Below are 27,768 nucleotides of genomic sequence, written 5' to 3' on the forward strand. Positions count from 1 at the left end.
CACAAATGAAGAAAACCCAGAAGAAATAATAATAAAAATAATAAAATTCAGTGAAGTGTCATAGTACTGTAGTCTTCTATTATTCAGAGTCTGATTTTTAATTAGTGTCTTATGATTAATCAAATATTTGTTTGCTCCTTGTGTTATTCTGTTATGGCTTAAAGATTTTCTCCATCTGGAAGAAATATTGCGGTTTTTATGTAAAGTTATGTTGAAAACCATCCTATTTCCTGTTAATATATATAGTTAACAATAAAAACCAGGGTGGTTCAGCTAACATCATGGCCAGCTTAGCACTCTGCATAAAGAGAGCAAAGAGTTGCAGTTTGCTTCTGCATTTTTAATAATTATATTTCTGTTTCAGAATGAACGAGACATGCTACAAATGGCCAAGGAAAAGCTGACATGGGAGCTAGATCTTCTTCGGGAATCTGTCACAGCCTCTGAAATTCGAGCAAATGCCATGGAGAAGATGAATCAGTCCCTAGAACAAGAGCTTCAGGCAACTCTCTCCACTCTCAGAATTAAACAGGAGGAAGCGGAGACTCAGCAAAAGAGATTTATGACTTTGCAGCAAGATGCAGAAGTGCGAAAAGGTTTGCAAGAAAATCTGGATTGCCTAACTGTTACTCTAGAAAAAAGAGATGAAGAAATAAAATCCCTGCTGCAACAAAACAGAGAACTGGAGAGGCACAGAGAAGTGCAAAAATCTGCCGTGGAACATCTCACTAAAGATCTAGAAAAGAGAGATCAAGAAATTGAATCTCAAAACAAACAGATAAAAGACTTGGGAAAGCAGAATAAAACACAGGAGGCTGCTCTAGAGAGACTGAATATAGATCTAGAAGAGACACTCCAGAATGTGAAATCTCAACGGGACAAGATCCAAATACTAGAAGACCTGTTACAAAACCAAAGAACTATAATGGAAAGCCTGAATTTGAATCTGGAACAAAAAGTCAAAGAAATGAAAATCATGGAGGAAAAAATCCGCATTGCTGAAGAGAATGAGTCAGCACAAATTGGTGCTCTGCTGAAAGAGTTGGGTGACTTGAAAATAAGGTTGAGTGAAAAAGATTGGGAACTCACATCTCAAAAGCAGCTACTTCAAGAACGGGAAGAACAGGGGGGGAAGCGGGAAAAGTCTCTTCACACAAGCCTAGAACACATGAAGGCCATTCTCAGGAACAAAGAAAGGGAGGTAGAATCCCAGAGGGGACAGATAACAAGATTCCAGCAGTGCGAGGCTCAGCGTGAGAACCATCTCCATGAACTGCAAGAGAAAGTAAAACAGATGACATTCATGTTGACCCAGAAAGATCAAGAGCTTGAGTCACAAAAGCAGCAGATAAAAGAGCTGGAAGGAGAAATGGAAACAGAACTAAAGGCTCTTCGTGAACTTTTGGGTAAGACGGAGGCATCCTTGAAGGAAAAGAACATGGAGCTGGTGTTTCAAATGAAACATGAAGAAGAACTGAAAAGGCAGTTAGGAGTTCTGCTTGGAGATGTCCAGCACAGTGCAGCAGTACTAAAGGAGAGAGATGGTAGTGCAGAGTTTCAGAAAGAGCAAATGCAGCAGCTGAAGAAAGAAGAGCTGCAAGAAACAACTATTGATATGTTGGAGCAACTCAGGGTATTGCTAAAGGAGAGAATGCAAGAAATTGAGTCCCTGAAAGAGCAGCAAGAAGAACACAAGGAGGAGAAAGAAAGGCTTGTGAGAGAAATGCAGACAAATCTTGAAATAGCAGAGCATGCTCAGAGAAATGGTGAGAGGCAGCTGGAGTCCTTCAAGGAAGAAAATTGCCAGCTTAAGCAACAAGCACAAAAAGCAGTAGCACATACTAAATCTCTATTGGAGAAACTGGAGTTGAACAGATCTTCTCTTCAAGACAGAGACAAGGAGATAGAATCTTTACAAGGGCACATAAAGGAACTCTTGAGGCAGAAAGAATTGGAACAGAAAAGTATAGCGAGCCTGAAGCAGGAGCTAGATAAAATGAAGCAATTAATGTCAGAAAAGGAAGATGAGCTTCTCAAGCAGGCTGAGCAAATTAGCACATACCAGGTTAAAGTAGAAGTCACTCTTGCAGAATTACAGGTATGCCAGAATCGGGCAAGTCACCTAGAGGAAGTAATTAAACAGAGAGAACAAGAATGTGAGAGAGACCACCAAAAGCTTCAGCACCAACACAAGCAGTTAAAAGAGGATGAAAAAGAAGACTTTTTAGAAGAAGGGCAGAAAGAAAGGGAGAAAGAGAGGAGAACTCAAGATGAGAGAGTGCAAAGGCTAATGAAAGATGAGATGAAGGAACTTCTTGAGAACATACAGCATCTTCAACATGCACTGAAGAAAAAAGATGAGGAAGCTGAGTGGCAGAGAGAGAATGTTAAGCAGCTGGAAGAGAGAGTTAGCGTTAAAGAGAAGGAATTGTTAACCTGCAGTGAACAGCTGAAGGAAATTGTTTCTGCTCTGAAATCAGAAGAGAAGGGAGACTGCAATTTACAGAGCTATATCCAAAAAATACTTATGTGGAAGGAGGAGGAGGCAGCCAAGAACAAGTCTCTTCAGGAAAAGGACCAGCAGTTGCAATGGCAAAATGAAAAAATTCAACACTTGGAAGACGAGAAAAGAGTAAAGAGACAGGAATTTGATCGTCTGACAGCTGTTCTGAAACAGACAGAAAGTGAAGAGATAGAATGGCGAGAGAGAGCACAGAAGCTGGGTTTGTCCCTGGCCCAGAGTGAAGAGGCCTTGAGAGTCCTGAGAGAAGAAATGGCTATTGTACAGAGCATGGTTTCGGAAAGGGATAAGGACAGGCTTCATCTTCAAGTAAGGATTTTAGTGGTGGTATTTAAAAACTCTGCAAGTTGAAAGGGGATTAGACAAATTCACGGAGGATAAGGCTGTGAATGACTACTGGAATGATGGCTATGTTCTAGCTCCACTAATGGAGGTAGCACGTCCCTGAATAGCAGGAAATCACAAGTAGAGATGGTATAGATGCACTTGTGTGCTGTTTGTGAACTTCCCACAGACATCTGTTTGGCTGCAAACTTCCCACAGACATCTGTTTGGCTGTTTGACAGCAGAATGCTGGACTAGATGAACCTTGGGCCTCATTCAGCAGGGCTCTTCTTACATTCAGCACACTATAGAAATAAAGTAAGATTATATGTTGTGGTAAGGTTGTATCTGTCCAGTTCATTTTGTACTTTGTAGTAGGAAACTGTCTTGGCTAGATAGGATTATAAAAATTTAGTGAGGTACCTATGTGGTGCTCTCCAGATGTTGCTGGACTACAACTCCCATCAGCCCTAGTTATTGTGGCTGATGGTCAGGGGTGATGGGAGTTGTAGTCCAGCAACAATAGGTGGGCACCATCTTGGTTACCCCTGCTCTGGGGTGTAATTAGCAGGATGTAACTCATAAGAGGAAGCAGGAGAGAGAAAGAACCCAAGTAGCTGTGTGTTGAACCCTGACAGACACATTCTCATTTAGACACAGTTCACTTGTGCATAACACTCTAGGGACACAGTAATAACATCCTTGTTTAAAAAGTCTGTGTAACTACTTGGGTACTTAGGTAAGTGAGTAATATGGTTTGTTCCGCAGGAGCAGTTAAATACAGCTTTCAGAGCTCTGGAGGAAGAGAAACTAGTTACTAAAGCACTGGCAGGAGATGCGAGTCTACTACCCAGAGAAAATGACATGCCAGAAATAAGGCAAAAGGAGGCTGGAAAGGTAAGCTAAAGGAACAGGTGGGAAGGATACCAAAATAGAGAAGAACACTTGAATTCTGATGTAGAATGGGGAGTTGTTGAGTTTCCCAATTTATGGTATATGTCTGGTTTAAGGGGCTAATTGCTGGTTCTAAAATTTCCAGTAATGACAGTGCTGAGACAAGGAGGTTCTTTGCAAGAGAAGGAAAAGATTGTGCCCCATCCATGAAGTAAAGTGTCTGTTCCGCATGTATATCAACTCCAGTATCTTTTATGGTCCCTTCTTTACCGCACCCTGTTTTCTTCATCATGCAGGCTGTGAGAAAAGAGGGAGAGCTGACATGGATAGCTGAAAGGAGACTCTTATGCAAACGCCTGCAGCTTCTGCAGCAAGCTGTTGCCAGGCTGGAGAATGATAAACATGGCCTAAAGCAGCACAATATGCAGCTTAGAGGTGCACTAGAGCAGGTGAGATTACAAAAAGAAGAATCAGACTTAGTTCATGTGCCTTCTCCCCATTTCTCAGTGAAATCTAAACCTACCTTATCACTCATTGCCTATCCCTTTAGATACTGTAATGGTGCCTGCTCCTGATTTTTCCAATGCAGACTTGTGTTGCTTTTCTGATTTCATGGGCCGGTGATCCTCTTGTTCTTTTCTCTCATACTTTGTCTTCAGAGATTAGGTGCTTTCCAGAATACCAATGCCCTGTGCAGCCTAGCCTGCTCAGCTCCTGTGCTTGGGATTGTCCATTTTCACAACCTTCTTCTGCTTATCCCCCTTTGTCCCGAGGATCGTTGTCATATAATCTCTTTTGTGAATGCCCTTGCCCGCTTTTTCTCCTTTCTTCAGGTAGAACGTGAACGTAGGAGACTGAAAAGAAGTCATGGAGACCTTTCTCTGAGCTCTGGACTCTCCCAGGCTGATTCTGCCCCCCAAAAGGTTCCATCTCCAGCAAAGGTCTGAATACTTGCATACTCTAAAACCCATCCATTATTTTTGTCCTGTAATATCTTTGCTTCTAGATATTAGCATGCTAATCTCCTTAAACGCTATTTCAGTGCTATTCATAAATTGCTGTTTTCAGTTGTCCTTGGATAAACAGGAAAGAAATTTTTTTTTCCTCTTTAGTACTTTTCTCCCATGTTGTAGGCATCTTGAAAATAAGCAGGTGGTTGAATCTCGTCACTTTTTTCTCTCTCTAGGAAGAAATTCAGGTTCTCCATAAGCAACTGGAAGAGTTACAAAAGCAGGTGAGCAGTTCATTTCTATAGCACACTGAGGCTTTCAGAACGGTGTGCCTCTTTCTCTACCTCTTCGTCTGTTTTTCATCTCCGCTGTAGATGAGCCCCTATAGTAGAGATTGTTAACCTGTAGCATCTGCCCCTACAAGCCGTCCTTTAAAAGTAATAAGAATTGGAGCTAATGAAAATTCATTGCAGCATTTTACCACCAGTGGCATCTGGACAAATCTTTTAAGGGAGAGAGGATATATGCTTCCTCCCCACTTTAATCTATTGAAATCTTGGTCCCTCCTTTAACATAGCTGTTTATTGCAGATCATGTCACTTTGGTCTTGTTCTTGCATGTTATTGTATGTGTATAAAATGTTTACATACATAGCTTATTATGCAAACATTGAAAATGTTAGAAATGATTAATAATAATAATAATAATAATAATAATAAACCTGGATGATAAAAAATGAGACTGAAGGTGTTCCTTGCTGAGATACAGAACTGTTGAAAGCAAGATACTCAGAATCAAACCATCTAGTAGTTCCTGATACTATCTCTTTCTTTTTTAGGTTTCTGTTCTACAAAAGCAGCTGTCACTGGAGCGGAAGCAGAAGCAGGATTATGTTGACTGCTGTGCCAAAACAAACCAGGAGCTTTCCTGCCTACACCAGGAACTTTCTGATTCTTTAGCTGCTGTGGCTAAGGAGCCTGAGGCTGCTGTCCTGGAACTGGAGACTCGCAAGTTGGATGAAACCCTGAACCACAGCTTGGTAGTAGGGTGGGATGGTTTCTTTTCTGGAAAACAACCAATAAACTCAACACCCAAAACAGTCCAAAAGACCTCAAGATAGCATGAAGGAAATGGCAGGAGTCAGAAGCTCTGCAGAAGTGCCTCCAACAGAACAATCTTGAAAGATTCTTTCATCAACATGAACTTCAACCCATATTGAACTGCATATAATCATTAATATGCAGGGGGCTTCACCTCACTCAACTAGGCCTGGACTCCTAGGACCCATGCTGCCAATTTGTATGTTCATTGTTTGGAGTCAATCATGTTAAAACAAGCTGTGAAATAACAAGAATAGCTGGTGGGCTGCATATTAAGTAGCTGAAGATATGTATTGTGGAGATTGTGTCATAGAACAGAACACGGAGCTAAGGATGAGAATCAAACAAAAAAAGAGGACTGAATTTCTGGTGGGGAGAGTAGAAGTGAATTGCTGAAATTGAGTCCTGCAGGAGATGGGAGTTCACTAAAAAAAAAAGTTCCAGCCAGATTTTACATAGAAGTCAGGTCAGAACTGTATGTTGGAGAGGGATTCTAACCAAAGCAGCATTATCTGAATTCCTTAAAAATTCAATGGGTAATGAGATTTTTTTCAGAATTGATGTCTAACCCTGTTCTGAACGCAGCAGCTCATTGTAAAATATCTTTAAAGTTGTTCAGTATTTTTGTACTAAACATTTTCTTTAAATAGTTAAAAGTGAATATATTTATAAATATTAACTCAAATACCATTCCATATTAAATATGTCTACTTTACTTGATCACTTCAGTTCCTATCTTGTTTGTTTCTATTTGTTAGGAAGATGTACTTTCTATGCTGATTTTAGCCTTTAATGTCAGTGTAAGGGTGACAATAAGGGTGTAGCTTGTGCTGCTGGACCTGCAACTGCAAAAAGAAACACACACATCCCTCTGAAATAAGTATATATGCTTGTCTCATACACTCCTTTTTTGAGATTTTCCCTCAGATCCTGTTACTGGTTGTTTTTGTAATGCACAGTGTCCTTCCTTCACAGCTTCATCAGCATGGCAAGAACTCCTAGGTAAGCAAGAGTTAAGATTGCACCCTTATTTTATGTGAAACTTCTCCTTTTAAGTTTGCAAATTCCAGTAACTGCCCATGATCCCCATTTTGCTGGCTGGGAGAGCAGAGTTTGGTAGAAAGTTGCTTTTACAGTCGATTTTTGGGTTACACACTCTGAAGCCAGGTACCATATCATCTGAAACATACTCCTGTTTATCTATAAAAAAATTAACTTGCCCTATATCAAATTGATCTCAGGCTAGGGTTCATTTAAGACAAGTATTCCATCAAGAAATAGATAATTTCTCCAATTTATTGTTTTATCTTAAATACAGAGTGGCTAGTTCCTCTAGCACAGGGGTGGGGAACCTTTATTCTGCTGTAGTCTCCTGGTACCACTTTTCCTGACTCAGGCAAGAAAGAGAAAAATAGAACTGGATGTCAACAGCATGTTTAATGAGAGGTGCGGGCTAAGGCTGGTCTGGATATCCAGCCGAAAACCTCTCCTACAAAATGTTGATGTTGCCAACAAAAGTCAGTCTTCTTAAATTGATTTCCCAAAGCCCTTTCCAACCCCCCTTCCATTCCGCAGAATGCAGAATATATATGCACATCCCTCGCAAAATCATTGCATTCATTCCTCTCTACATGGAAGCAAACCCCTTTTTTTCAATGGGTCTTCTATTTCAGTTAAGTCTCTCTAGGATTGCGGTTCACAACCCGAGTTGGGGTGAGGGGAGAGGAAAAAACGCCGTTGCTACTTTTAAATTCGTTGATGAGGAGGGAAAAACGCTGTCCGGTCAGGGCTGCACTAAAAATCCTAACCGTCTAAAAAAAGCGGGACTGCATGTCTTTTTGTTGTTGTCGTTGAGTTGTGTCCGACTCTTCGTGACCCCATGGACCAGAGCTTGTATGGAATCCCACTCATCTCTACCGTGGCTGCCATAGCAACGGGGGGCAGAGCGGCGGAGCCCACAACCGGAAGCAGGTTGTTTTTCCGGGTCACGGGGACGGCGGGGTGGGAGTGTCCGTCATGGAGTCGCTCGGGAGGCTGAAGCGGTTCGATGCGTTTCCCAAGACTCTGGAGGATTTTCGGGTTAAGACCTGCGGTGGTGCGCTCGGTGAGAGGGGTCGCTTGCGGGGGGCGGCCTAAATTGTGCTCTGACGACGAGCGCCTTCCTTGCAGTGGGAGCGGTCTTGCGGCGCGCGAGATTTAGACGCGAGTTCACTCAGGATGTGATGCTTTCATTTGCGTGTCCCGTGTGCGAGTCTGCTACGTGCAGTCGCGTGTTCGCATGTTCAGGTGACGGGCTTGATTCGCACGTGATGTTTCATCACTTTGGCGACTTGCAGCTGAGCTTTCCTTCCTGGAAAGCCTCTCTTGTTTGAGATGTGGCCCTTCTGTCTGCGGTGTTTTTAACCCATGCTGGTTTACTCGCACGTGTAAGTCTTCTCGATGGCAGCGGCAGCAGCATTAAGAAGGCTGGGCATGTGGGTGCGAATGAACCAGCTCTGGAAGAGATGCAAAACGTAGGAAGCGGCGTCCTTTTACTATACTGCTTCGAGCGGCATAGCAGGTGTGTGGTCGGTTTTGTTGTTGTGCAGAGCCTCTTCATGATCAGGCAAGAGTGGGAAGAGGACTAATTCTCAAGAGATGCCCTTAGTCAACTCAAGACAGCGACTGGTTTAAAGAGATTTTAGTATTTAATCATGAAATTTCTTGGGTAACACTCCTTCAGTTTAGTAAACTTACTCTCCAGCAGATGTATTTTGCTAGCCTGGCTTGCTAAGAGTCTCCAGTATTTCCATGCTGGCTGCAGAGGATGGGAATCTCCCATTTTTGTGTGCCCATTATGAAGACGCAAGAGACTAGTCTCTTAGCAACTAGTTAGAAATTTATCAAGTGTGTTGGCAGAGGAGGAAAAGAGCTTAAGGGAACCATCTTCCCTTTCTGCTCAGCCAGCATAAAAACCAAGCAGAGAAATCCATTGCTTCTCTACTAGCCCACTATGCTCTTCCCCTACCTCACTTTCTCTTATTACTAAAACCTTAGTTTTGTAAACACCTACAGGAAAAGGAGTAAGAGGGTAAATCAAACCCCTAGCAAGTCTTGATGGAGCAGTATAACTACCATTGCAACCACAGTAACCACATTTGAGGTAGAGTCACAGATAGAGTCAGGCAGGCTAGGTAGAGGACAGTTGGCCCTATTCACACCCCTATTCAACACTTCAGATTGAAGGGTTGGATTACTCTCTAAACTCCACTGGACAGTATGGGGCTAACTTCTGAGTAAATATGCATAGGATTTCCCTGCAAGGCTGGATTTTTTATATATTTTTGCCATTTTCCTGGTGGATAGCAACATTGAGTCAGCAGAGTTTATATTTATAAATAAGCACATGGGAAGCTTTATACAATACTTTTTGTAGTATTTCTTTGTATGTTCATATGGCTATACCAGGGGTTTTCAGCCAGTGTGCCGTGGCACCCTGGGTTGCCTTGAATGGTGGTCAGGGGTGTTGCAGGCAACACTGGCCTCTGCCCCTCTTTCTTTCCTTCCCTCCCTCCTCTGATGCCCTCTCATGTCTTTGCTTCCCCAAGGCTTGCACAGCTGTTTGTTGCAGCAGCCCTGGCTACAAGCTCCCGAGGCAAATGGTGCCTCTAGAACAGTGTTTTTCAACCACTCTTCCGCGGCACAGATGTTGCCTGGTGTGCCGTGGGAAAAATTGAAAAATTCAAGAGAATTACTTGATATATAGTCAATATAGGCACAGAGTTAATTTTTTTAACATTTTCTAATGGTGGTGTGCCTCGTGATTTTTTTCATGAAACAAGTGTGCCTTTGCCCAAAAAAGGTTGAAAAACACTGCTCTAGAAAGGAGAGGAGAAGAGGCTGGGGGAACACTCCACAAAAGAGGGTGTTCAAAAAGGGCTGAAGGGCTGCTGGCTCTGCAGGCAAGGGTTGACATAACTGGGATCCTAAGCCCCACAGGGGTGCTACAGAACGAATGTAGTTGGTCAAGGGAGCTGTGGACTTTAAAAGGTTGAAAACCTCTGTGCTATACTATTCAGAAAAGCCTATTGCATGCCTCTTCCTTTATAAGAAAGTTAATAATGCCCTGTAGATGAGTGTAAATAACTCATAAGACCTAGTATGCCTTTGACTTAAACTGTTGAATTAAAACCCATCTTCTAAAAGTAGCAGAACTGGAACCCTTGCCTGGCACCTTCACTCCATATCTTTAAGCACCAAGGGAAAACATTTCTCTTTAAACAGGCCTTGGGCTAATTAACATTCTATGTCCCTTTAAATGTGTTGGGGGTGTTAATGGTTTGTTTTTGTTTTATTATTTATTTTGTGTTCTTATTCGTATTTTTTTTTTGTTGTGAACCACCCTGGGATCTTCAGATGAAGGGCGGTATACAAATTCAATAAATAAGAACAACAATAATAGTGAAGCCGCAACTTCCAACCAAAAGACAAAATATTTAACTGTGTATTTTTTTTAAAAAATCCAACCCTATTTAGTATTTAATCAGTTTGTTACAGGAAGAGATGCCTAAGCCAGCATACCTGTTTGCTGTGCTTCCTAGTGGCTTTCTACTGCACAGTAGATTATTTTTGGAGAGAACCTTGGGGCTTATTTGCCAAGTGTTGTATTCTAATTGGTGCTTGTTTTGAGAGCACACCTCTTTTACGGAACACAGGAAACAAGGAAGTAGGATTTTCTTCCTAGTATTTTTTACTTTGGAGTAATTCCAGTTCCTTGAAAGTAGTTAAGCAGGAAAAGAATTAAAACTGATTCCACCGAGATGATTCATTCTGTTCTTAATGGTTTTTGTTTTATTGTATTCATATTATTGTACACTGCCCTGATATTTTATGAGAGGGCAGTATACAAATACATAAAGAGAAGGGATTTTTAGTGAGTGGATTGAAGATGTAATGACCACTAAAGTAGAAAGTGATCACTTAATCTAATTTAGGCCACTCAAGTACATATGTGTTATGACTGGGTGATATCTGGTTTTCAGCATCATGATATATCAACAGCTAAATATAGCTGTCTGAAATGTATCTCAGCTGCGTCTTCCTCCCCACCTTTCTGGGATGGAGAAGAGTGCAGCCTTTTGCAAAGGGTTCAGTGATATGTTTCAGCATGCTGAACAGTTCATGTGGGGGTGCTGACCAGGTCTGTAATCAAACTACATGTGCTGAGAGTTTATCTGCCAAAGAACACATTCAGAGCTCTCTTGTGAGCTGTGTGTTTCATGGAAAGATTAGAGATGATGGGCAAGCAGTTTTTTGAGAAAGCTTATCTAACCGTTGATCTTCATGAGCTCATTATTTAGAAGATATCAGATCAGTTCCTGCTATCTCCAGGAAAAGACCCATTTGGAACCCAGTGTAGACAATATCAAGCTAGATTAACCAATAGTGTGACTCGTTATAAGTCAGCTTCCTATGTTCCCTAAAATATTGATAAGATCATGTGTAGAAGTTGCAAGATATGACAATATGTTACTTGTGTTTTCCTTTCTCTCTCTGCAGTGACTGTAGTCAGTGGACTTGTCATGCTCTTACTGTTCTTCTCGGAGCTCCAGTACTATCTCACAAAGGAGGTAAATGTGTCTGTTTTACTCATCCCCTGTGCACACATGCTCACACTCCCAAATACAGATTTTGCTTCGTCTTTGTTTTTTGATGCTAGAGATTTCAGTAATTGTGGATAGTGTGCTAGACTAAGGCTGAAGCGATCCAGCCATGATGCTCATGGAGTTATTCAGAACATAGGAAGCTGCTTTCTACCAAGTCAGGTCATTGATGGGCCAGCCACCATCTTTCAGCCATACTTACTTACCTCACAGAATGGTTGGGAAGATAAAGGGGAATCCAGCAAAGTTGTTGGGTGAGCAGAGCAGCTTCTATTCACACAATGGAAGTTCACCTTCCTCTCCCCCCCCTCCCTGCCCCCTGGGGAGAACCTCAAGCAGATTGAAGGAAGAGATGGAGAAGTTTCATTGCATGAATGAAAGTTGCTTTACTTGTGCAATTACTTTGTTAGATGTCTCCTTGAATTACTTGAGGACAGGGTAGAATAATATTCAAATACTAGCCACAGCTTTAGTGTACAGTTTATGTAAAAAATCAACCAGAATTTTCATTCATGCTTTAGCTTATCTTCCCTAACTAGTCTTTTATTCTATAATGGGATAAAACAGACTTAGAAAATCCCCTGCCTCAGCCTGCATGCTTAGTGCCAAACCTTTGGTGTTGTTTTCATAGATTAAAAGTAATGCAATTGGAATTGTAAGATGCCATTCTGTCCCTATACACACAATCTTTTCCTTGCTTGCTCATTTAAGATCCTCCATCTAGGCCTCTTTCACACTTGCTTAATCAAAGGAGGAAATCAGTACAGTACTGTTATTCATTTTTCCGCTCCGAAGGCGTCCTACCAATGATTGTTGTGCCTCAAGGGGATTTTCTCTTTCTTCGCTACATACAGTTTCAGAAAGAGGAGCAAGACTGAGATCTAGCCCATGTTCTGGGATTTGGTCATGATTGTGCCTTAAACTAAAGTCTATAATTCTGTTAGCCTGGTTATTCTAATTCTTATTCATGTTGACCTCTGACACTGTTTCTCTTAACGTTCCTGGAAATTTCCCTCCCTTTTTAGTTCTCTGAATGTGGAATGCTTATAAACAAACATTTACAAATCTGGACAGATGATAATAAAACTGCTGATTTATTTTTTATTTTTATTTTTTGCAGTTGGGTGACTTTTCATTTTCTTCATTTTTAGATTCACCCAGAATTATATGTTGACAAATCAAGGGGAGACAAACTGCGGATAAACATAGATGTTTCCTTTCCACATATGCCATGTGCTTGTGAGTATCTTCTTTAACACTTGGCTTTTAATTATATTAAACCATGACAATATGGTATGGCTTGGCATCTCATAGCACATTATATAACTTACGTGAACTTCACTGGATTCGGTCATAAATGTCTCTACAGAGAAAATGATTGAGAGACCAGGGGTTGAACCTGGTCCCTTACACAGGATAGCATTTTCTGTTCCTCTAATGCAGGCTTTCTCAGCCTCAGCCCTCCAGATGTCTTTGGCTTACAACTCCCATGATCCCTAGCTAGCAGGACCAGTGGTCAGGGATGGTGGGAATTGTAGTCTCAAAACATCTGGAGGGCCGAGGTTGAGGTAGCCTGCTCTAGTGAATTATTGGTCCTTCCCTATGCCCAGCTAATGTGGATATAAGGGGTCTACATTGCTGTTTTGGGATGCTTAGTCCTCTCATCAAATCCTCTTCAGTAAATTGGCCTAATCCTTAGAAAGGTTCTTCAGAAAACTTTTGTATTTTGTACCATTTTGATATTTGATAGCTCAGTGGGTATATCACGGTGGTGGGTGACTTTGGCCCACAGGTCTGATTAGGCTTACCTGGCCTTCTCATTTGGCCTGCAAGGCCATTTTGGCCAAGCAATGCCCACCTGCCATACACTTGCCATTGCTTATGGTATCAGATGTAGTGCAAGGAAAGATGTGGCTGAACTGAAGGGAGGTTTGCAGGCACTAAGAATCAGCTGATTGGCGGTGTCAGTAAAGTCCTGTGAACAGTGCTTTCCAAGTGCTGCTGATTAGCAGTGCCTGCTGTGCTTTTACCTGCATGGTATAATTTCAAACCATGTGGTTTGACAAGTGGGTTTCCCCCCGCACCTGTTGCCCTTGGCTGTTGGAAGTGGGGGAGAGAAGGATGTGGCTTTTCTCCCAGAGCCAGACCCATACCCCTGGTTTATCATGAAGTAAAGGAATCATCTGATGTCTCAAGAAATCTGCCTTCACCTGTCCATTGTTGTTTTTCAGATTTGAGCATTGATGCAATGGACGTAGCTGGAGAGCAACAGCTAGACGTTGAACACAACCTCTACAAACAGCGCTTGGATAAAGATGGCAAGCATGTGACTCCAGAGGCAGAAAGACATGGTAGAATACACTGCTCCCACCGTGTGGGAACAGTATTGCAGACAAGATGCTAACACTGTGGCATCTGATTTAAAGGCAGCTCACACTCTTGTCTACTGTAGGGCCAGACATTTGCTGCTTCTCATGGAGGTGCACCACTGTTAAGAATGGTTGGGTGTGCTTTAGATTGATAGTTCCATGCTGGGAATCTGGGTTCCTAGTACAAGGACCGTGTCTGTCTTTGTTTCAGAGTTGGGAAAAGAAGAGGAGATACTATTTGATCCAAACTCTTTAGACCCTGATCGATGTGAAAGTTGTTACGGGGCAGAATCTGAGGACATCAGGTATGCCTTAATTCCATCAATATTACCTAGAGGCAAAGAGATGAAATTGGAAGGGAGCTGAATAACCATAGCATTTCCTGAACCTTCTAGGAAGGAGTGGGCTCCAGATTGCTTTTAGTCAAACACCATGTGCTCTCCTATTCTGCTTACTCTGGAGGTCAGGTTGAGGATGATATTGGTTTATAGGCAATGCGTGGATTTCATTAACTTGTGTCTTTCAGATAACAAAGGGCCGGCTGCATTTAATATTTATTTTAAATTGTTGTAACCCATCCTGGGATCTTAGGTTGAAGGGTGGGTAAAAAATTAAAATAAATACAAAATCATCATAAGATGGTGATGATAGTGATTTATTATTATTATTCTGTGTACATAGCTCTGTAATGGTTCAGGTTGCCTGTTTCACTGATTAGAAAGTTCCTGCAGGTTGCTTCTGTGAGTGAAGCCATAGAATGATGAAGAGGTTACCGCTTATCTGTCAATCATGTGCTAGTAATCTGGGAACAGCTCAGCATGCTGCATCTGAGATAGGGAGATACATTTTTTCCACATTATTTTACCTATGGGAAGACCTATAGGGCACATCTTTTTGTGTTCCTGCTGGTGGCTATTTCTTGCTCAGCAACCGTAGCACTTTCGCAGCTGGGAGTTTCCTGAAGCTCCATGAAGCCTACAGGAAGCAACTGGCAGGGCTTACACAGGTTAGCCCATTTCAGATGGAAGTATAGACTTTTATGCAGAACCACATTTTCTTACTAAAAACCCCATTTTCTTACTATATGCTTCATAGGCGACCATTTTTGCTGATTTACATGCTTGTTCTTTTTCACAGATGCTGTAATACTTGTGATGATGTGAGAGAAGCATACAGGCGGCGTGGCTGGGCTTTCAAGAATCCAGACACCATAGAACAATGCAAGAGAGAAGGGTTTAGCCAGAAAATGCAGGAGCAGAAAAATGAGGGCTGCAAAGTATATGGCTTCTTAGAAGTCAACAAAGTGAGTGAGTCGATTTTTATCACCTTACTCCAAAAGGTATATTGAAATCTCAGTGACACAAGTGACCAAGAAGCAAGGGAAACTAGAAAAATGGGATCTGCACTCTGGTGTTGCCATAGTTTGAGTGTCAGTCTCTAGATTTTTGCAGGCATGCATATTATTGTTGAGCAACATCCAAGATAGCTACCATGTAGAATAGAAATTAATATAGGTAAAGGTAAAGGGACCCCTGACTGTTAAGTGCAATCGTGGACGACTCTGGGGTTGCAGCGCTCATCTCGCTTTACTGGCTGAGGGAGCTGGCGTTTGTCCGCAAACAGTTTTTCCGGGTCATGTGGCCAGCATGACTAAGCCGCTTCTGGTGAACTAGAGCAGCACACGGAAACACCATTTACCTTCCTGCCGGAGTGGTACCTATTTACTTGCACTTTGACATGCTTTCGAACTGCTAGGTGGGCAGGAGCAGGGACTGAGCAACGGGAGCTCACCCCATCGTGGGGATTCAAACCGCCGACCTTCTGATTGGCAAGCCCTAGGGTCTGTGGTTTAGACCACAGCGCCACCCGTGTCCCTTAGAAATTAATACAGTGATTAGCAAAAGTTCACCGACAGTTTTTGGAGCCAGAATGTATGTAAACTCTTTATTTAACCCCGTGGAGCATACGGGTTGCATGTGGAGTATGCTTTTATACGCTTTGGTCTACCACAGGTTTTTGGCAGCTTAAATCTTTGTTTAATCTTATAAAGAGGAATGCCAGTGTCTCCCTGTAAGCTCTCTTCCAGATTCCTTATAAGTTAGATAGTTCCTAATGAAACTGCTTATTCCTTCAGCATTTGGCACTAGCTTCTCTCCTGTAACTAACACCTCTGTAGCAGGAAGTGACTTTTTTGGACCAAATTTACATATGTAGACTACTAAATGATAGGTTGTATCGCTAAATGATAGCTTGTACCACTTCAGACTTCTGGGTGAAGGGTACTTCATTTTTGAATATAAAAAAGAAAGGGTGAGGACCACCCAACATACACTGTAGGGAGACCAGGCTAGAATCTTTTCTTTGATTTGTGATAGTGCCCAGGCCAGTTTTATTCATCATATGAGGAAGAAGGGATCTAGCCCTGTTTGCTTTCTTCTGTGCTAATCTGCTTTCAAATAGTGGAATTTGCTGCCAAGGAGTGTGGTGGAGTCTCCTTCTTTGGAGGTCTTTAAGCAGAGGCTTGACAGCCATCTGTCAGGAATGCTTTGATGGTGTTTCCTGCTTGGCAGGGGGTTGGACTGGATGGCCCTTGTGGTCTCTTCCAACTCTATGATTCTATGATTCTAGTGTGGTTTTGATGGAGGGAAAGATTCAAAAATGTGGTTCACCACTTGTAGACTGAAGTGGTAACAACCATGCTGGATTTTGTGGGTTTGGGTTTTTTTTTTTTAAACATAATATTACATAACTTTGGCAAAGATTCAGATTGTGCCATAAAAACATTACTTCCGATCCAGAGGACCTGATTAGTTTATGAACATGTGATCTGATCTACTTCCATGAAGGAAATGTATGTGAAGTCCAAAAGCAGTAAGGCTGGAATGGGGAAAGGGAGCTACTTCTGATGAGATGTGCTGCTCTTCCCCCAAAGGCTTCCATGAGTCCAGAGTGTGTGGTGATGCATAGTTTGGGCTGTGTCTGTTCAAGTTGAATATTCTTATCTCTTCAATGGTCAGTGTAGCAAGCAATCTGCATTTGCAGTTTGGAGGAGGGGTTCAGAGCCTTGGATATCATTTTTGTATCTTTCTCAATTTGATGTCTCTTGACTTTAAAATGTCAACTGTATGTTGATATAGTAATTCTCATAATAAAGACTGACTGTGTTTTGGACATTAGCAACTCCTGCTTGGATATAGTTTAGGTGAAAGTGTATTGAAGTATAGGTTAAACACACTTCACCTTCACGTTCCTTGTGGAGTGCCTTTTTAAAATTTATGGCTTCACTTTTAAAAGTTTTTACAATCTGCTATGGAGAGTGGGGCAATTTAATGAAATGTAGCTGTCTTTTACAGGTAGCTGGCAATTTTCACTTTGCACCAGGAAAAAGCTTTCAGCAATCTCATGTTCATGGTAAAGTAGTTTGCATTCTTCTGAGTGGGTTTTTTGTAATGTTTCCTTTTTACTAAGTATCAGGAAATAATTGTAACTCATGAGCTAAAGTAGATATATAGAATATACTGTTAAGGAGGAACTTTCAGAAGGGATGTTCTGAGAAGTATGTTGGGAAATTGTGATGTTTCTATTCACATGAGAAAGAAAGTTGTAACTAGATCCTTTGAGGCACTGCCTTTCTTCTATAAATGGGTTTTTATCAATAGCCACTTCTGTCCTGGCAGTTGTAAGACTAGCATTTCAAAGCAATTCAAAGCCTATTAATTATCTGCTGCCTTATACAGGGTTATTTGACAACATAAATGTTTTAAATAATGAAATTTAAAATATTATTATCCCCTCCTCAGAGCCACACCGCTCAGAGTGGCTTACAAAATGAAACAAAAAATAAGCACAAGTATACTTACTACGCACAGCACACATTATATTTCAAAACAAATAAATAGGATATTTTAAGACCAAGATTGAAATTGCATGCAGTAGTTTGATGCATCAAAATTTTTAAGCATACATTTTATGGCAGGCTGTAGCATAGTTCTGTGAGCATGCTGAGCTTATTCCATTGCCATATAAGACAAGTGGAAATTCTGCTTGAATGTGCACTTCCAGTATATTAAGAATTTGATACAAATGTTAGGATAGATTGACTAACACAAATCAGGAAATAAGTACTTTGGCATCTGCAGCTTTTTCAAAATTCAGAATGGACATAACCCATGTATGTGATAGTGAATTTACTGTCTGCAATCATTGTCTGAAGGTTTCCTTTTCAATTTTGTACTGAATATTCTCCATTTCTGGTTTTCACTCCTTGGTTCCTGCCAAAGTTTCTGTGTGACAGTGCTATAGAACAGTGGAGTGTGGGGAACCTTTGGCCTGGCATGGGCCCCAATTTTAGCCTGTAAAACTGTTTTCCTCAGAACATGCCCGCCTGCATTATGTGATCTCAGGTGTGGGCAGGTAGAGATGTGGCTGGATCAGCTGCACAACTGAGTTTCCAGAGAGAACTCAGTTGTGGAGTTGATCCCTGCAGGAAGCATCTTTGCCAGCCCTGTGATTGGCACTTGGGAAGCACTGAGCACAAGGTTTGCAAAGCATTTTATGCAGTGCTTTCCAAAGGTCCAACAGTTAACTAGTTGTCAGGTACTTGCCAAGTGCTGAGCATAGGGCTAGCAAAGCCTATTGCACTACACTTTCCAACTGCCCAACAACCCTTTGACTTTCAGACACTTGTTAAATGCTGCACAATAAACTTTGACAGTAGGACAACCCAACTGTAAATTGTCTGACATAATAATGGTAGTTCCACCTACTTGTCAGAGTTGGCCAGAGGAGTGGTAGTGACAGATAAGGCACTGGCCCACTGGGCCAAAATGGTTCCCCACCTCTGCTATAGAATATTACTCCTTATTGCTTCTGTTAACTTGTTGAATGTTTTCTACTCTAGCACTTAATCAAAGGAAGATGAGCTTTATTATTTTCTGTTCCTCCCTCTCCTCTCAAATGGGAACTTTGTCAGGGAATTTCTCCTTCTCCTTTTCTCTCTTGACATATTAGTCTTTTACCAAAGGTTTCACAAATGGCACTTTATTACTGATGAGTTCTTATCCATCTGACTCGAAAAGTCTCTGCTGCTAAAAGGCAGTCAAAGCTGAAATTCTCACCTTCTTTTTCTGGAATTTGTTTTAGATATCCTGCTAGTAGTTTAAGATCAACATGATTGTGCTTCTTTTGCAAACCATCCAGCTTCTTCTTCCTGTTTGCATGGAAGAGTAGTCTAGTCCAGCATAGCATAGCATGGGATACAATAAAAATATTGATATTGAACAACTGTACTCTTGCCTTCATGTTCCCCTTAAACCATAGCCTGTGCTAGAGGAAGCTTGAAAAAAATAAGAGTAATGTTGAGAGGCTGCTGCTGTTGCAATAACGTACAGGTGAAACTTAAAAAATTAGAATATCGTGGAAAAGTCCATTTATGTAAGCAAATGTTTTCATTAGCTACTGGAGTTTAATATATGAGATAGACTCGTGACATGCAAAGTGAGATATGTCAAGCCTTTGCTTGTTATAATTGTGATGATTATGGAGTACAGCTGATGAAAACCCCAAAGTTGAAATTGTTAATTTGGGGTTCTCATCAGCTGTACACCATAATCATTACAATTATAACAAATAAAGGCTTGGCATATCTCATTTTGCATGTCATGAGTCTATCTCATATATTAGTTTCACCTTTTAAGTTGAATTACTGAAAGAAATGAACCTTTCCATGATATTCTAATGTTTCAAGTTTCACCTGTATATTATCTCTGCTTTAGATCCTGCTGAGAGCAACCACCACTTATTGATAATACTGATTTGTTTAGTTAAATTTTAATTGCAGCTTCATAGGGTTTGGACTCTTCTTTTCAGAATATGAGCATTGGTCTACAGCTAATATTTTATCAGCCGAACTACATAGGTCAACCAACTGTCATTTAAAAAACTATTAATCTTCTATCTTTTTTAAGTTGGGAAAATATGAAGGTATAAAGAATAGTATGGGCCAAAGCATTCTGTTTCTTTTATGTGCACTGTCTTTTTAATTTTTCCTGTAATAATTGATTCAGTTTAAACATGATTTCACTGGTCCAAGCTCGTCACTTCCCTGCATAAACCTTGTTCTACCTGTTTCAGTTGCATGAGCTCCCTTCTGAAGGGAATAGGTTTAGGAGTCTAGCAATCCGCATGACCTCAGTTGTAGTTCATGGTGCTGATCTTTGCTTTTCAGCATCTCCACCATCTGTTAAGTATAATGGATGTAATAATCCTGGTCCACTATTAGGCTGTTAAATATCATTTATATCAGATGGAACTTCTGTAGCTTAAGTTTGTGAAGTACCATAGCCATGTGCATTAATCCTTGTGGCTGTAGAGAGAAATTAAAGATGTATAAGTGTTTTCCAGGGATTAGGGTACAGAGGTTGTGCATGGTGCTCAGCTCCTGGCTCACAGTCTCATCACCCCAAATAGTTGATCCTTTGCTTGTTACTGTTTCCTTGCATTACTAGCTGACAAAATCAGTCATGGAAGAAATATGAGTTGTTAGGGAGGTTTGACCAAATTCTGGATGTGGATGATTTGCATCACTTATTCTGGCTGCTCGGTGGTATATGTGGTGAAGGACTTGATATTTCTCCCAAATATGTGATACTAGGACAGCTAAAGTCATGCCCATTTTTCTTTCACAGTTGAGAGGCAGTTGGCCAGAGGCAAAATAATTCCTTGATAGAATTCCTGTGCTGTAAGTGTCAAGATCCAACTTGCTAATTGTGTTGCTTGTGAAGGGCCTTTGCCAGTGCAAACTGTTTCACTATGCACAGAAGCATTGGCCGGGCAGAAGATGGAGATTGGTTGAGATTTGTTTGAAACTAGTGATCAGTGCCAATTCCTAATGTTTTCCATCCTCTAATCTTTGCTATGGGACTGAACAATATAGAGTTCTGTGTTCCACAAGGCCATTCTTACCCCAGCCCCCAAAAGACCTAGAGCAGGGACACATGCATTCAGATCATCATATAGCATGTTGGTTTCTTCTGTGGGCTTGTAGTTGGTGCCCTGCAGCATCTGAATGGGCAGCCAAGGCTACATCTTTAGGAAGCAACACGCTGTTCCTTTTAAGTCCTCAGGCCACACGTACCGGTATATGTGAAGGTTCACATGCGCAATTCAGTGCTGCTTTGTGCCCCTTCACAAATAACTCCAAGCCCAGAGTTTTGTTGGAAGAGTAGCCAGTACCTCCTGAAAGCAAAACTAATATCAAGTATTGCCTTTGTTTTTACATCCTTGCTTTTCAGTATGGAGCTCTGAATGTTTCTCTCTTTCTTTTCTTAACCCTGCTCATTTTTGCAGTTCACGCTGTTGAGAGTAAGTGTTGCTGACTTATTTTCTTTACTAGTTCTGTACTGTCTGTAATTAAACCAGTTAATTTCTCCAATTCAACCTTTGTGCTCCCTAAAGATTTGACAGAATTAAAGTATCAGTAGACACTGCATGTTTTTAGACAAGGAACTGCAAATGGTTTTTACATGGCTTTAGAAGGTCTCTTTTGTATAAAAAATGTCAGGTCATTTCCATTCTTACCTTCAAAATAATGTTCATTGAACGTATGGAAGAGAGTGCAGGATTAAGCCCTCTGCCCAGCCAATTGGATCTCACAGCATGTAGGAAAAAAGAGGGCAGCATATAATAGTTTAAAAAGTCAGGAACAAAATTTAGCTTAGCTTTATATTATGCTTATCTTAATACTGAATGAAATGTCTCCATACCCTGTAAAGACATTATGCCTAGGCAGGAAAAACCTAATGCATGCAAGGACCTTGGGATGTATATCAGGCTATACATGTTCAGCCAAGCACAAAAGCCCCTTGGAGACTTTCTTCTGCAACTGGGGGGTGGAGCGGGTTCGTGGTGCAGGGTACATTGAAGGCAGGGCCAGTGCAATTTGCCCTGAGGCCCATATCTGTTTTGCCGTAATGCCTGAACAGCGCATTTCTTTCTTCCCACTAAAGTGTGAATGTGCCTTCTGAAACTGCTCTATAGATACATATTTTTCTTTAGTTTGCAAATGCTAAGACCTAGGCAGACTGACCAGTTTGGGAAGCTTTGCAGACAATTGAAGGCAGCTTCACACATTTTAAAAATGCATACCTAAAGACCTTGCATGGCATATTTAAAAAAGAAATAGACAAACTTGTGTTTTTCATCTAAACCTATGATAGGAATACATACTCCAGACAGCAGGGATTGGTCTTTGCCGCTGCATCTACACACAGTAGAACATGCATATACACACAGATACCCCTTAGTTGTAAGTCTGAGAGTGGAACATCTAGTATCTCTGTCCTAAATTCTCAAAATGTTAGTAGCTTCATTCCCAGTTGGATCTGACACTTACTGCTGAATTGCCTTGCTCAAATCCCTATCTTATATTACTATTATAGATTTGGTTGATAATTTGCAATGGATTCCACTTACCCGGTACTTAGATTTCCATATGTTAGTTTGCATAGGGCTAAATAGCATTAAGAAGCGGGAAGTATTCCATTTATTTAGTAGAGCCTATTTAAAGGGATTAACAACTTGCTGTCTGAAAACTCCTAAAGAGGAATTACAACTAAACTGGGATAATTTGGAAAAGTTGAAAGCCTGCTCTGAATGCATTAAAAATTAACATAAGCTATATTTGCAGGTTGGGAAAGAATAAAGAGCTGCAACCTTGAAAACACAGTTGAGAATTATGGTGGGCAGTATCTGGTGATGGAACAAATAAGTGTATTCTAATCCTTGTGCATATGCTTAGAATGTGGCATATGAGTTGAGAAGTTGTAAACTATTCTGAGGTTTTGTTTACAATTAAGGTATACAAATTTTGTTCAACAAATAAAATATCTTTCAGTTGCGCAAGGAAGTTTCTCATGTCCTTTATTTGGAAACATGCTAGGATTGTGAACATTTGCAGGTTTTTCTTTTAAAAAAGAACAGAGCAGTTACATAAAGGAAAATGCTTCCTAAAGTTATTTAACATCTTGTTGTCTTGCCTCTCTTACAGTTCATGATCTGCAGAGCTTTGGACTTGACAATGTAAGTATCTGGGAGAGACATATTGAGTTTGAGATATTGATTCACATCTGCAGAGAAGGGAGTAAAGTGTCAGTGCAGACGATTTCCCCTTGTGCATTTTGGTGTGGCACCTCTCGCTTTGGCAGCAGCTGTGTAAATGATAGGCAGAACGAACCAAAAGCAACATTTAGAACAAAACTGTCCCCGCCCCCCCCCCAAAAGGTGACCACATAATTCATTGTATACTGGTGCTTTCAGAATCCAGTGAGTCACTAAGCATCTATCCTGAGCTCCTTGCCTTATTTTATTCTCACCCTGTATGCCACTGAGCACGAACACCTCATCTCCTTCCTATGGCTGCAGTTCCCAGAGGAGAAGAGGTGTGTAATTACAGGAGGAGTGTATTTCTAGCAGGGCTTCTGCCCTAAGGTAGTATATGCATGAAAATTGTGCAGAAGAGAAAACAACATTAGCTGTGCTCAACTTGCATAAGTGGTCACAGGTGCTAAAATCCTGCTGCTCTTATTGGAGAGAGTTGGTGAAAAACACCTACCTACCTTTTGATCATAGGCTTAGTACTGAACCTGCTCTGCCCTTTGCTGGTTCTGTTTGAACATGTTTCCATTTTTTTTTTGTTTCAGATAAACATGACCCATTTTATCAAGCACCTCTCATTTGGGAGGGATTATCCTGGCATTGTGAACCCACTTGATGGGACAGTTGTCACAGCACACCAAGGTACTGGTCTGAAAATAAGTTACGTTATAGTTTGCTTATATACTGCTTTTACCCCCAAAGTGATGAATACTATATTAATACAAAGAAAGGTGCAGTAAAATACAGTAAGTCCACCGTAAAAGCAATATAAGATAGCTATTAATAATAATACCGTACTTTTCTGTGTATAATACTAATTTTTTTCTTTAAAAATCATGCTAAAAAGTGGAGGTCTTCTTATACATAGATAGTGCATAGGGTGGACATTTGATTGATTGCTTTTGTGTGTGTTATTGGTTGCTGCGTCAATGGGTGGTGTTGATTTTCTGATGCTGAGGAAGTTGGGCAGGCAATTGGCAGCTCCTGCCGGTGATGGGACAGCCAGGAGGTGTAGTTTGCGACACGTGCAGGTGAGCAATTCTTGGCAATCCCCCCCCCCCCAAAAAAAGCTCAACAACCCTGGGCAATCTTCTGCAAAAAAGCTCAACAACTCTGTGCCATTTGAGTCCCCCAAAATAGGGGGCGTCTCATAGACGGAAAAGTACGGTAATAATAAATAAATAAATCCCTTATAATAGTACCTAAACAATGAACTGGCCAAAATATGATGGTTACTGTCTAACCTAGGACTGTCTCACTTAATCTAGTCACCGTCTTTTAGCTCTTTTAGTTTCTATCTCCCTCTCACTACATCAGGGTAAACAAGCAGGTCCTCATGTTTAGATCATCAACCTACTTGGTGGTCCAGCATGCAGGATCCTGGTAATCTACTTTCAAATTTCAAATTTATTGCGGCTATAAGCCCATAAAAACATAAAATATGGAATATATGACATAAAATTACAGCAAACCATAGACCCTGGAGTCATAGGGAAACAAACCACAGCACAAATACAAGTTTTAAAATTGCAACCAGGAAGCAGAAAACAAAAGTATTAGTGGTCGTGTAGTTGGCCACAGCGCCTTTTTTGAGATATGACAGAGTTTAGAAACAAGAGTCCATGGGAGATTTAAAATAATTAAAAATTAAAAACAAAAATGCATGCCTCTAATACCATCCACATATATGCATTTATTTTAATACAAAGTTGGACAACTAACTGGCTGTCTTCTGGCTCAGTAAAATGGGAAATATGCCAGCAAGCTTCCTCTTCCTCCTTGCTGACAGTGAATTACAGGCAGGGATGCATGCATGAAAGAATTGTCTTTGCTCTTTTCTCCATCCCTCCTTTCTTTACTTTCTAAGCCATTCCCAGCTCAGAAAGATGGAGTTATAGGGACAGAGACTCTTCTCCCCAAACCCTGCAGTAAAATAAATCTGAATAAGGAGAGGGAACTAGCCTTGCCTTTCTTCCCTGGGAAAGAAATCTTGGGTTTCTTTTCTCTCCCTCACTCACGTGCTCTTTCATAAGACCCTGCTGGTAAGATTGTAGACTAAACTCATTATAGCAAATATTATTACTATGTAGCTTGGACCTCAATAGAATTCTAACTTCCCACTTCAAAGTTACTGCCGCTTACTAATTATCTATTCAAATTCCTTCTTGCCCCGTATCAATTTCATTAAGTTCTGTATAAGGGGACTTTGCCCCCAAAGTGGCTCCTATTAACACCGTATTTTGCACTTAGCATCCATGATGTTCCAGTACTTCGTAAAAGTGGTCCCCACAGTGTACATGAAGGTCGATGGTGAGGTAAGATCCCCACATTTTCTTTTAAAAACAAACAAACACCAAAACCTAGCATTATATTTTAATATAGAACAGTGCTGTGCAGGTTATTGCAGTGTAATTAGGGGGTTGGGGCATGAGCAAAGGTGGAGTGAATGAAATTGCAAAGATTTTTGTATATCTTACTAGCAGGAAGCCTCTGAACAATCAAAGCTCCAGGTTTGCAAAAGTGTGGATGACAACCACATGGGGATTTCTGAAAGAGAGAAGTTTTTATTGCTGTGGACCCAGTTTCCTCAGGCTAGAGAATGTAGTGTGAAGACAGGACAGTTATGAGTCATGGGGGGAATTATCTGGAGTGTATTGTAGGACTTGGATAGGTGGTTTCTTTGTCCTCTCTCCACTCCCTCTCTGCCCAACACAAACTAAGGTAGACTTAATGCTTCCTGCTGGGGAAGAATGCATTGTGGCAAAATCCTATAGAGTCCGGCTCCAAATCCTTTATAGTCAATTGTGTGTCTTAACTAGTTTAATTAGAAAGAGTAACATTATGTTCTACTTATGTTCTACTAGGTGGTGAGATCAAATCAGTTTTCAGTAACACGACATGAGAAAGTAGCTAACGGGCTAATTGGAGACCAGGGACTCCCTGGAGTGTTTGTGCTTTATGAGCTTTCTCCCATGATGGTGAAACTAACAGAGAAACACAGGTGAGAAGTTTTCACATGAACCCATTTTACAACTTGCTTATAAAATTATGTTTCATTTGCTCATCGCGTGATGCATACAAATAGGTTGTAGAGGTAGTTGCGAAAAGCTTCCATTTGAAGCAGTTACATTTTGACTGCCTTGTGAACCTAAGTGTTCATTGGATATGGTCAAGTGGGATTAAGTTACCGTATTTAGTCGAGTCTAATGCACCATCATATCCAATGTGCACATTAAATTTTCGCAATGTGATTGGCCAAAAATGGTGAGCATTAGATTAGAGTAAATATGGTAATCCATGGGTTTCATTCCTCCCCAAATTTTAACTTGGATTACCATGTAATGTGTACATTATGAATGAACAAGGTGTTTTTTTTCCTCGTCCCATATAGGTCCTTTACACATTTTCTCACAGGAGTCTGTGCCATCATTGGAGGGGTATTTACAGGTATTTGACTATTTTAATTGTTCTCCTCACCCATCTTTGATCTAAAGTTTAGCTTGCATATGTTTTGTTTTTACAAAGATGGCAGAGTCATCACTAGTAGTACAATGATTGTTGAAATATTGTTTTGCACTATTTCCTCACTGCTTTGACAAGTTTAGGCACCCCCCCCCCAAACACCTAAAAGCAACCTGTTGGAAGAAAGAGGGGGTTTCTTTTTAATTTCCCTTACATGCACTGTCAATATGGAACATATAACCTAACCTTCCTTTTCCTCCTCCTTCCAGTGGCAGGACTCATTGATTCTTTGATATATCATTCAGCTCGGGTCATTCAAAAGAAAATAGAACTTGGAAAAACAACATAGATTATCAGGTGCAATCCCCTCTGAAGAACTTGAAGGAATTAAAAACAAATGGTCAATGGTCATTTTGAGGGTGCCAAGAAGATCCCTGGATTTGTCCGAAGACTGGAACTATCAGTCTCTCTTTGCAAGTAAAATGGGGGATTAATTTAAACATCCATCTGTTGTGGCAGTGCTGTATACCCTAGATTTCAGTACTTGTCTTATATGTTGGCCTATCTCTCAACTTCTAGAATATGAAATGAAGTGAAATCAAGAATATGGAACACAAGACCTTTACATGTGGAAAACAAATATTTTCTATTTAATTTGTACACAGTACCCTTAGGATGTTTGTTTGGACCAAATTCTCAGGAAAAAAGTTTTAATAAAGTCGTGTAATATTTGCTTTGTTTTTACTTTCATTTCAGCACTCTGTAGCAAATAGCATTGCAGCCAAGAATATTGCTCAGTCTGTGCTTGCTTCCCTGCGAGCTCCTTTGATACCTTATTTAAGTGGTTAAAAAAGGCTAAGTACCATGTCTCCCTAAAAATAAGACATAATTATTTTTCCTCAAGAAGACACACTATGGCTTATTTTCAGGGGATGTCTTATTTTTTATTATGTCAGTTGCTGCCTGTCTTCTTAACCGCTCTGCGTCGATACGCTGCATAGCCACGCCTATCACTATGTCTTATTTTCGGGGTATGGCTTATATCGCGCAAATGCTTAGAAATCCTGCTATGGGTTATTTTACGTGTACCGTATTTTCCGGCGTATAAGACGACCCCCAACTTTTCCAGTTAAAATACAGAGCTTGTGATATACTCAACTGCAGATTCTCCACCCGGCGTATAAGACGACCCCCGACTTTTGAGAAGATTTTGCTGGATTAAAAAGTAGTCTTATACGCCAGAATATACGGTATGTCTTATTTTCGGGAAAACGCGGTATAACAGCAACTTTAGCACAAATGTAGGTCTGAGAGGTACTGTCAATATCAGCTTTTTGAAATCTCTGTCCAAGG

The 27,768-nt window shown here is 40.8% G+C and overlaps 2 protein-coding genes across 8 annotated transcripts in view; both read left to right on the forward strand.

The window, feature by feature from the left end:
- Positions 1-6,462, forward strand: part of CEP250 (centrosomal protein 250) — a 42,616-nt gene extending 36,154 nt beyond the window's left edge. For 3 of the 4 annotated variants that reach the window (XM_033153180.1, XM_033153178.1, XM_033153179.1), the window contains 6 exons: positions 365-2,830; positions 3,614-3,742; positions 4,036-4,188; positions 4,573-4,680; positions 4,926-4,973; positions 5,528-6,462. In XM_033153180.1, coding sequence (XP_033009071.1) covers positions 365-2,830; positions 3,614-3,742; positions 4,036-4,188; positions 4,573-4,680; positions 4,926-4,973; positions 5,528-5,809 — 3,186 coding nt within the window. In that variant the 3' untranslated portion in view covers positions 5,810-6,462. The remainder of the gene's footprint in view (positions 1-364; positions 2,831-3,613; positions 3,743-4,035; positions 4,189-4,572; positions 4,681-4,925; positions 4,974-5,527) is intronic. The other variant, XM_033153182.1, reaches the window with a different exon arrangement.
- Positions 6,463-7,767: 1,305 nt separating this feature from the next.
- On the forward strand, positions 7,768-27,149 carry ERGIC3 (ERGIC and golgi 3). Of its 4 annotated transcripts, none has more exons than XM_033153183.1 (14): positions 7,768-7,893; positions 11,328-11,398; positions 12,583-12,670; positions 13,663-13,782; positions 14,012-14,105; positions 14,938-15,103; positions 17,154-17,211; positions 21,148-21,162; positions 22,847-22,878; positions 23,499-23,595; positions 25,204-25,268; positions 25,818-25,954; positions 26,345-26,400; positions 26,685-27,149. In XM_033153183.1, exons 1-14 carry the CDS (start codon positions 7,806-7,808, stop codon positions 26,762-26,764), a joined length of 1,167 nt encoding a protein of 388 aa, XP_033009074.1. In that variant the 5' UTR covers positions 7,768-7,805; the 3' UTR covers positions 26,765-27,149. The 4 variants fall into 4 exon arrangements, with proteins under 4 accessions (XP_033009074.1, XP_033009076.1, XP_033009075.1 ...); XM_033153185.1 differs by having other exon boundaries at positions 13,663-13,749; XM_033153184.1 differs by lacking the exon at positions 21,148-21,162.
- The last annotated feature ends 619 nt before the right edge of the window (positions 27,150-27,768 follow it).

This window comes from Lacerta agilis, chromosome 6, assembly GCF_009819535.1.
Source record: "Lacerta agilis isolate rLacAgi1 chromosome 6, rLacAgi1.pri, whole genome shotgun sequence".
Taxonomy (NCBI): Eukaryota; Metazoa; Chordata; class Lepidosauria; order Squamata; family Lacertidae; genus Lacerta; species Lacerta agilis.

Coding starts and splice junctions, on each gene's coding strand:
- ERGIC3 (XM_033153183.1), top strand. CDS start 7,806: ATGGAGTCGCTCGGGAGGCTGAAGCGGTTCGATGCGTTTCCCAAGACT. Junction 11,399..12,582: donor AGTACTATCTCACAAAGGAG/GTAAATGTGTCT, acceptor CTTCATTTTTAG/ATTCACCCAGAATTATATGT. Junction 15,104..17,153: donor GCTTCTTAGAAGTCAACAAA/GTGAGTGAGTCG, acceptor TGTCTTTTACAG/GTAGCTGGCAATTTTCACTT.